This window comes from Mustelus asterias, chromosome 22, assembly GCF_964213995.1.
Source record: "Mustelus asterias chromosome 22, sMusAst1.hap1.1, whole genome shotgun sequence".
Lineage (NCBI taxonomy): Eukaryota > Metazoa > Chordata > Chondrichthyes > Carcharhiniformes > Triakidae > Mustelus > Mustelus asterias.
In genome coordinates this window covers 18,206,186-18,216,176 of record NC_135822.1, presented here as the reverse complement: position 1 = coordinate 18,216,176, position 9,991 = coordinate 18,206,186, and the positions used below count along the sequence as shown (strand labels likewise).

Genomic DNA, 9,991 nt, shown 5'->3' with positions numbered 1-9,991 from the left:
TGTCCACCCCCCCTCTCTCTGTCCACCCCCCCTCTCTCTGTCCACCCCCCTCTCTCTGTCCACCCCGTGCCATTGATGGAGGGATGAAAATTGGGAATGTTTGGGAAGGCAGAATTGTGAGTGAGAGACCTGGGGGTGGTGGGGCTGGAGGAAGTTCCACAATTGGGGATGGACGGTGAGGGCACCTTGTGAACTGCTGTGATTTCCCCTCGTGTTGAACTCTGTGTCTGTGGCTCTGTGAGAGAGCGCCAGTATCTTTATCTAATAGAAACTTAATAATCTGTTTCCTGGGGACTTATTGATGTTCTGGTAAACAGTGGGTACTGATCAGAACCCCCCCCCCCCCCGCCCCCGCCCCAAATGTAAAGCCCCTGATTCTGGGACCCTCGGGGTTATGTTTGCTGTGGCTCTGACTCCGAGTTTGCATTTTACTCTGTGTTAACGGTGAGTTGTTTGATTCAACCAGTTTCTGAACTGCTGCTTCCTGGAACTGGCTCTGGTCAGTGTTTCATTTCCTGCCAAAACATTTAAGAGAAATGTCTTAGAAATTCCCCACCAACTCTGAGTTTGTTTTGACCACCTACTGCTGATAAGCTAATCGGTTCACTCCCAGCCCCTCCTACAATCATCATTGGTTTGCAATGTACTCCTATTAAAGTACCTGTGTCCTGCACAGTTTAATCATTTTCAATTGTTAAACTCCTTTCCTCGCCTGAAGGCACTGACTCTCACTGGGGTTCAGCTCCCCTCCTGAAGCTGCTGACTCTCACTGGGGTTCAGCTCCCCTCCTGAAGGTGCTGACTCTCACTGGGGTTCAGCTCCTCTCCTGAAGGTGCTGACTCTCACTGGGGTTCAGCTCCTCTCCTGAAGGTGCTGACTCTCACTGGGGTTCAGCTCCCCTCCTGAAGGTGCTGACTCTCACTGGGGTTCAGCTCCCCTCCTGAAGGTGCTGACTCTCACTGGGGTTCAGCTCCCCTCCTAAAGGCACTGACTCTCACTGGGGTTTAGCTCCCCTCCTGAAGGTGCTGACTCTCACTGGGATTCAGCTCCCCTCCTGAAAGCACTGACTCTCACTGGGGTTCAGCTCCCCTCCTGAAGGTGCTGACTCTCACTGGGGTTCAGCTCCCCTCCTGAAGGTGCTGACTCTCACTGGGGTTCAGCTCCCCTCCTGAAGGTGCTGACTCTCACTGGGGTTCAGCTCCCCTCCTGAAGGTGCTGACTCTCACTGGGGTTCAGCTCCCCTCCTGAAGGTGCTGACTGTCACTGGGGTTCAGCTCCTCTCCTGAAGGTGCTGACTCTCACTGGGGTTCAGCTCCTCACCTGAAGGTGCTGACTCTCACTGGGGTTTATAGAATCTTAGAATCATAGAAATCCTACAGTGCAGGAAGAGTCCATCTGGCCCATCGAGTCTGCACCGACCACAATCCCACCCAGGCCCTACCCCCATATCCCTACATATTTACCCGCTAATCCCTCTAACCTACGCATCTCAGGACACTAAGGAGCAATTTTAGCTTGGTCAATCAACCTCACCCACACATCTTTGGCGTGTGGGAGGAAACCGGAGCACCCGGAGGAAACCCACGCAGACACGGGGAGAATGTGCAAACTCCACACAGACAGTGACCCAAGCCGGGAATCGAACCCAGGTCCCTGGAGCTGTGAAGCAGCAGTGCTAACCACTGTGCTACCGTGCCGCCCTGAAGGTGCTGACTCTCACTGGGGTTCAGTTTAACCTGATCCTGTCGCAATGTCCACTTTGGATACCGAGCTGGAGGGAGGTCCCTGGCTGAATTCCATTCGCAGCTTTTTGACTTCCCTCTGTCCCCTGTGGGTCGCTGCATACTTTCTCTCCTCTTCTCACTTTGGAGAGTACAATAGTCGTTGTAGTTTCTCCATTTCTGTTTTGGAACCGATGGGGTTTTTAAGCAGAGGGCACCCCTGGGCTGTCACTAACCTTCTCCCTGTGTTGCTCCTGTAGGAAGTGGCCAGGAGGTTACAGGAGGAGGAAGAGCTGAGGAACCAGAGGCGACTGGTGCTGGAGGCTGAGTTATATGGGGCTGGAGAAGAAATGCACAGACAGAGAGGTAAACCACTTTTTCTCTGTGGTTAGTCCCTACTGTAGGCTGGAGAGATGGGTCCAGCACCGAGGTGTCCCCTCATATTCCATCAACCTTGGGAGCGAGAGTCGACAAGAAGGAGCAGAATGTCGTAAGGAGAATTTAACGTCCTCAAGCGCAACAGTTGAAGAAAATGACAATTTCACTGGCTGCCATGTTAGTTTCAGCACTGCACCAGAGATTCCTCAGTTAGTGCAGCACTCCTTCAGCGCTGCACCAGTGATTCCTCAGTTAGTGCAGCACTCCTTCAGCGCTGCACCAGAGATTCCTCAGTTAGTGCAGCACTCCTTCAGCGCTGCACCAGAGATTCCTCAGTTAGTGCAGCACTCCTTCAGCGCTGCACCAGAGATTCCTCAGTTAGTGCAGCACTCCTTCAGCGCTGCACCAGAGATTCCTCAGTTAGTGCAGCACTCCTTCAGCGCTGCACCAGAGATTCCTCAGTTAGTGCAGCATTCCTTCAGCGCTGCACCAGAGATTCCTCAGTTAGTGCAGCACTCCTTCAGCGCTGCACCAGAGATTCCTCAGTTAGTGCAGCACTCCTTCAGCGCTGCACCAGAGATTCCTCAGTTAGTGCAGCACTCCTTCAGCGCTGCACCAGTGATTCCTCAGTTAGTGCAGCACTCCTTCAGCGCTGCACCAGAGATTCCTCAGTTAGTGCAGCATTCCTTCAGCGCTGCACCAGAGATTCCTCAGTTAGTGCAGCACTCCTTCAGCGCTGCACCAGAGATTCCTCAGTTAGTGCAGCACTCCTTCAGCGCTGCACCAGTGATTCCTCAGTTAGTGCATGATGCGCTATCAATAAGGCGAAAGACTACCGATATGCCAATACAAGTGTAGGCTTTTATTCACAACAGAATCAGGAGCAGATCCCAACATATAACCAACCTGGACTGAACAAGGGGGAGGAGACAGCCACCTTTATACTAGGTGCCGAGGGGAGGAACCAAACTGGAAGGGGATGTGTCCAGGTATGACAAGCACACACAATGGTGGTCCATATAGGACAAAGGCACAACTGAGGTCCACCACAGTGCAGCACTCCTTCAGCGCTGCACCAGAGATTTCCTCAAACTTCTGGATTGGGATTTGAATCCGCAATCTTTTGTCTTAGAGATGAGAGTGTGTTACGCACAGAACCATGGCTGACACCAGCTCTGACATTAAGGCGAGGTAGCCGGGCTACTATCTGAATTGGGGCACAGGGGACACTTTTCCATTGATGATCAATTGAATTTTACAGGGCCATTCAGTCCGTTTTATGTGAGCCGACTCTCCCAGAACTCTCTCTTAGTCCCATTCTCCTGCTCCTTTTCCTGACTCTTTTCCAATTTTCTTTTTTTTTTAAAGTCCACTTTGAAAAGTGATTCCAGGATTCTGTGTTCTGCTGATTGAATGATGCAGTGCTCCCCATCCAACTCCAATTCCCCCCAATCTCCTCCGGTGCCTCTGGTGATTTTTATGGTTCTGCCACCTAGTTACTTACCCTAGTGGAACTAGTTTTTAGCAATGGACTTCCTCACAATGCCTAATAACTTGTCGAACAGATTTCCCTCAATGGCTGGAGTTCTGGCTTTGTGCTGTTTCAGCTTATTGAATACTGGTTTAATACAGGGAGGGGGAGACTTTACTAAAATTAGTAAACAGCCACAGTTCATACGAGGTGCTTCCAGTCTGTGCTGTGCTGGAATGACAGCCATACATATTCATACCTCAGCCGTTGCATGTTGCAGAGAGGGGATTCGAGGAGAGAGAGCAGATGTGATGAGATGGCCGGTACCATCGGACACTATGGTTAACACCAACTTGCTGGGTGAGACATGGAGACAGGCCAGCAGGAATCTGCCCCTGATTGCTCTCCACCTTGCCCACTAGGATTGTGATGCCCCCCAGGGAGGAATAACTAGGCCTTGCTTGCGAGTGAAGATTAGCCAATCGAGAGGTCATCCATGGTCCTGTTTTTGTCACACCCGCACAGGTTGATAGTTTAAGGCAGGAAGAATGTAAGGTTTTTGATTTATTTTCTAGGGAAGAAGTTGTGGCATGGACACGAGCAGAACCCTCTGGACAGGGAGGTTGCACAGCTGAATATCCGAGATTCCTACGAGACAGACCAGGAGCAACTACAGCGAGATGAGGCATTGGCCAGGCTGCTACAGGAGGAGGAGGAAGTACGGATGGTGCAGCTGGTAGGGGAGCTCAATGAGAATGCACCCGCTTCCATGTTTCATTGTGGTGCATGATGGGATAGTTTGGGATGTCCAATCATTAATCTGTGGCTGGATTGAATAAACCCTCCCTATCATTGAAATCCCCAGCCCCTACACCCCTCCCTATCTCTGTAACCTCCTCCAGCCCCTACACCCTATCTCTGTAACCTCCTCCAGCCCCTACACCCCTCCCTATCTCTCTAACCTCCTCCAGCCCCTTCAGACCTCCCTATCTCTGTACCCTCCTCCAGCCCCTACACCCCTCCCTATCTCTGTAACCTCCTCAGCCCCTACACACCTCCCTATCTCTGTAACTTTCTCCAGCCCCTACAACCCTCCCTACCTCTGTATCCTCCTCCAGCCCCTACACCCCCCCATCTCTGTATCCTCCTTCAGCCCTTACACCCCTCCCTATCTCTGTATCCTCCTCCAGCCCCTACACCCCTCCCTATCTCTGTATCCTCCTTCAGCCCCTACACCCCATCCTATCTCTGTATCCTCCTCCAGTCCCTACACCCCTCCCTATCTCTGTATCCTCCTCCAGCCCCTACACCCCTCCCTATATCTTTGTCCTCCTTCAGCCCCTACACCCCTCCCTACCTCTGTATCCTCCTCCAGCCCTTACACCCCTCCCTATCTCTGTATCCTCCTCCAGCCCCTACACCCCTCCCTATCTCTGTATCCTCCTCCAGCCCCTACACCCCTCCCTATCTCTGTATCCTCCTCCAGCCCCTACACCCCTCCCTATCTCTGTATCCTCCTTCAGCCCCTACACCCCATCCTATCTCTGTATCCTCCTCCAGTCCCTACACACCTCCCTATCTCTGTATCCTCCTCCAGCCCCTACACCCCACCCTATCTCTGTATCCTCCTCCAGCCCCTACACCCCACCCTATCTCTGTATCCTCCTCCAGTCCCTACACACCTCCATATCTCTGTATCCTCCTCCAGTCCCTACACACCTCCCTATCTCTGTATCCTCCTCCAGCCCCTACACACCTCCCTATCTCTGTATCCTCCTCCAGCCCTTACACCCCTCCCTATCTCTGTATACTCCTCCAGCCCCTACACCCCTCCCTATCTCTGTATCCTCCTTCAGCCCCTACACCCCATCCTATCTCTGTATACTCCTCCAGCCCTTACACCCCTCCCTATCTCTGTATACTCCTCCAGCCCCTACACCCCTCCCTATCTCTGTATCCTCCTCCAGCCCCTACACCCCACCCTATCTCTGTATCCTCCTACACCCCTCCCTATCTCTGTACTCTTCCAGTTCTGACCTGTTGTGTGTCTGATTTTCATTAGTGGCTGTTCCTTCAGCTGTCTAAGCTCTGGAATTCTCTCTCTAATCCTCTCTGTCTCTCTTTCTCTCTCTCCTCCTCTAAGTTGCTGCTAATTTCTTCCCCTTTGACCAAGCTTTTGGCCACTTGCCCTGTGTGACCCGGTGCCGGATTTTACCTGATAACATTTTGGTGAGGTGCTTTGGAATGTTTTATTACATTAAAGTAGTTTGTTGTTGTTGAAGGGGCCCCTCGTTGACTGCGGCCCTCCCATGTTAGCTCGATCCTACATTCTCGTTCCGTTTGGAGATGGTTCACAATATCGACAGCTTTTCCTGTGAGTTAGGAACCCAAATCATCAAAAAATACGTCACTAAGTTAGAATTTTGAATTGGAAATGTTTCTGATGTTGGAGCTGGAGTTTAGAGAAGAAATGAAATGTTGTTTTTGGTGAAGACCAGTGTCTGGAGGGAGGGGCGTAGGGACCGGGTTGGTTACAGTGATAGGGAGGAGTGTAGGAACTGGAGGAGGTTTCAGGGATAGGGAGGAATGTGGGGAAAGGGTTCACTTTGAAAGCAGCTGAGTTAAGCTTGGTTAACTTCCTCCAAAGGGCAGGTGGATAATGTTTGTGGTCGGGAGTTAAGGGGAAGAGTCCAAACATTCGGTGCTCCAGAAGGTGCTGAATAGGGTCTGTCAGCGAAAGGGTTCAGTGTGAAATATCGCGGCATTTTCCTGCTCGCAGTGTTCCACTTTGTGTCTCCTCCCTCAAGCTGACCTGGTGTTCATTAAACAAAATCTCTTGCAGAAGTCAAGAAGCCAAAGGAACCAGGAGGAGGATTTCCGAACAGCGCAGGTCGCCCAGGACGAGGTAAGTGCAGTGGGTGGAACCGGGAGGACTTTACACCAGCTATTCCCCACCCTGCCACAGTGATGTGGGCCTTGGTTGTTACTGTCAGCGCATTCCAATCTTTCTTACCCAATATCTAGCTCAGTGGGTGCTGGGGCAGCAACCAGGGGAACCTTCACTGTGTTTCCAACTTGCCGGGTGTATGTGGCCATGAAATGTTGGGTAGTTGGTACCTGGTACCGAGCAGTGGGATGTCCCGCAGACTGAGTGTCATTCTGGCCCCCAATCTCCCCTCACCCAGAGATGGGGAAACAGCAACTGAAACTCCTGGCGCCTCAATCCAATGGTGACGTTGATTGTGAGGTAAAATGTTAATAAATGGTGTCAGCCTTAACTCGGTGGAGAGCACTGGCGCCTCTCATACAGTGGTCACGGGTTCAAGCTCAACTGCAGGGAGTTGAGAAGGTAATCCCTGTCTGACATTCCAGTGCAATACCGAGGGGGTGCTGCACTGTCAGAGGTGCTGCCTTTTGCGTGAGGCATTAAACAGAGATCTTGCGTGTTCTCTCGGGTAAAAGATTCCATGGCACTATTGTTGAGGAGGAGTTGAGGACACCTCTCTGGTGTCCTGGCCAATATTCACCACCCCCCCCCCTATTACATCATATTTACTCATTATCACCTTGCAGCGAGTAGGATCTTGCTGTACACAAACTGGCTGCTACATTACAACAGTGACTGGACTTCATTTTGAAAGGGTTACTTAATTGGCTGTAACCCACTTTGGAAAACCTTGAGCTGGTGAAGGGCGGGTTATAAAGGAAAGGGTTTTCTCATTTTATAAAAATACCGTTCTTCGGTTTGCTTTTGATTGGACAAAAACTAAGACCAAGTCTGCTTCTGTCAGGAAATAGCAAAGTACATTCAGAGGCAAGAACTGAAAGCTCACAAACAGGCCACAGGGCTGGACCAGAGGCTGCCCAGGAGACAGCATTCAGCAGAAAGCAGTGATCCCTCAGAGAGGCGGGTAAGGAAAAGTGGATCCAATCAGGAATGTTGAACATCAGTTTCTAGCAGATTATCAGTTTGATCCAAGGATCCAACTTGTTTTGAGTTAAATCACAGGATTAAATGTATCAGAGGCAGACAATCGGAGTCGCTGCCTTGGTTATCCAGTGTCGTGCATTTGATGGTTTGGAGTTTTACCAGCGTTTGTGTGACATTATCCCAATTATTGAATTTAGCCCATCAGCTGTATCATCCTCACAGAGAGCTGGAGCTCGCAGCAATGCTGCTACCAAACAGTTCAGCTTCTTGCAGGAAGGGATCAGGGAGCCTCCATGTCTCTCTGGGTTGGGATATCTGATTTCCGCAGTTTATATCCTCCTTTCCCCCAATGTGGTTCCCAGTTTCTCCCTGGAAGCACTCACAATTACTTTGCTGAAAGTTGAGATCCTTCATGCATTAATCTCGGGTTAATTTGGCCGAATCGAACCTCAACTGGTATCCCTGCAGAGCCCCATTAACAGCAGCAGCCACTGGATAATCGGGAGCAGAAATGTTGTCGAAACATTCCCTGCCTCCAACAGAGGCTGCACGAGGTTAATTAAACTCAGCAGGGACTGGGAGTCAAAGCAGCCTGATTACTGATGACCCACTGGATTGTGGGGGGGGGGGGGGGGGGGTGTGCATAGGGGCTGATGGATGGTCCGGGTTTCATTGGCATCATCTTTCCTTTCCAGAGTCGAGCAGACTCCGCTCGACAAGAGCGGCTGAACTCGGAAGGATTTCCATCGCCCAATGGTGAACAGACCCCAGAGAGAGGAGAATCTCCCACACAGCAACTGCAAAGAAGCAGGTAGGAGCTTCCAGAGATATCACCCTGCAGTGCTGCCAGGCTGGAGAGAAATGGCTCTAAACTGTGGGCTGGGGGGAGGGGGGCTCTCGGCTTTATATCTGGACTTCTCTGACTCTCCAGTCTTGCTCTGTTTTCTATCGAAGTTGGCGACCCCTTTTTGAGGGGTATTTTGATATGTTTACATCTATGTTATCAGGAGGGGCACGGATACATCCTGTCAAGGTCACTGTGAACTCCAGGAATAGGGTGCGGTGGCCCCGATATTGCCCAAAACACACAACCCCCTCCCCCAAACAGCACCCAGGGCAACTATAGCAATGCCACTAGTTGGCATTGGCTGTGACCTACAAACTCAGCCCAGGCTGGGGTCTGAGCTGGGACTGAGTGGTCTGCATGCATCACCAACTCCCCGAACAAACTGTGTGAGGGAGGTCCCTTCAACTCGCACCATTCAAACTTTCCACCTTCAGAGTAAATGAGAAACCTGCCCACCCAAATCTCGGCCATGCTAGGGACAGTCCAAAGAGTCAAAGTTTCCACCAGAATGCAGAGTGACAGGAATGAGTCCTCACTGTCGCTGATGTATAATTAAATTAAATGTATAGAGTACTCTCTTTCACAGTGTGTGTGTTTCTAAATGTATCTCGCTTTGCTGCAGGTATCCATTCCCCAGAAACATTGCAGAGGAGTTGGATCCCACCTTTAAAACCAAAAACACTGACCTATATCCCACTGCTTCATCAGGTAACAGTTTCACATTTACCTCAGGGGGGTAACGACTCTATATTAGAAACATCCTGATTACATTCCAGCCTAGAATTTACTGCCATCTCACTGTTATTTTCTGTCTGCCTGTTGGATGCTAACGTCTCTCTCTCTATCTCCTGCTACAGCTTTGTCTCAACCCCGCGCTGTGCCACCAGACGGTTTCTATGACTACCTAGATGATTCCTCCGAGCCAACATTTGTTCCACCAACCAGGCGGCAGGAAGAGAAGCTGGTGAGACAGAAATCAAAGGAGAAGAAGGAAGGATGCAAGCAGCAGTGAGGGTGCCTGAGCTGTGGAACAGACTGAATGCGCTGGCAGCCCAGGAAGCCTCTGTCAATATATAATACACATGCACACACTAGGCAGCCTCTGTCTATACACACTCGTACACTAGGAGTATATAAAGAATACGTGCGTACCCACTAGGAAATCTGTCTATATTAAACATGTATGTGTGTATATATACAAGTGTGTGTGCATATATAGGCACACTAGGAAACTTTTTTATATATATATATATAAAATACACACATGCGCACTAGGAATTCTCTGTATATTTTATATATGCGTGTATATATGCAAGTATGTGTCTCTCGTGTGTGCGCACACTTGCTCACGTTTTGTTCTTTATCGAAGCACCAGATTTCCAGAGCAGCATCGTGAAATATTTGCTTTGTGTTTACGCCATTAAACCTCATGCCCCTTCGCATCCGGGCTCCAGCTGTGCTAGAAGACTGCTTTGGAACAGAAGGCAGCTGCATTATGCCTCCAGTCCTGAGACACTAGCTTTCCTGCAGATTGCAGCTTAATATCAGCAGGGAAAGGTTTGGAGTTGGGGGGGTGGGATGGGGTGGTGGGGGGGGTGGGATGGGGTGGTGGGGGGGGTGGGATGGGGTGGTGGGGGGGGTGG

At 50.7% G+C, this 9,991-nt stretch overlaps 1 protein-coding gene across 5 annotated transcripts in view; it reads left to right on the top strand.

The window, feature by feature from the left end:
* LOC144509745 (uncharacterized) overlaps positions 1 to 9,789 on the top strand; it is a 42,492-nt gene extending 32,703 nt beyond the window's left edge. For 4 of the 5 annotated variants that reach the window (XM_078238524.1, XM_078238525.1, XM_078238526.1 and 1 more), the window contains 7 exons: positions 1,982 to 2,087; positions 4,146 to 4,306; positions 6,413 to 6,475; positions 7,362 to 7,481; positions 8,197 to 8,312; positions 8,971 to 9,056; positions 9,206 to 9,788. In XM_078238524.1, the coding sequence (XP_078094650.1) occupies positions 1,982 to 2,087; positions 4,146 to 4,306; positions 6,413 to 6,475; positions 7,362 to 7,481; positions 8,197 to 8,312; positions 8,971 to 9,056; positions 9,206 to 9,360 (807 nt within the window). In that variant the 3' untranslated portion in view covers positions 9,361 to 9,788. Of the gene's footprint in view, positions 1 to 1,981; positions 2,088 to 4,145; positions 4,307 to 6,412; positions 6,476 to 7,361; positions 7,482 to 8,196; positions 8,313 to 8,970; positions 9,057 to 9,205 lie in introns of all 5 variants that reach the window. The other variant, XM_078238529.1, reaches the window with a different exon arrangement.
* The last annotated feature ends 202 nt before the right edge of the window (positions 9,790 to 9,991 follow it).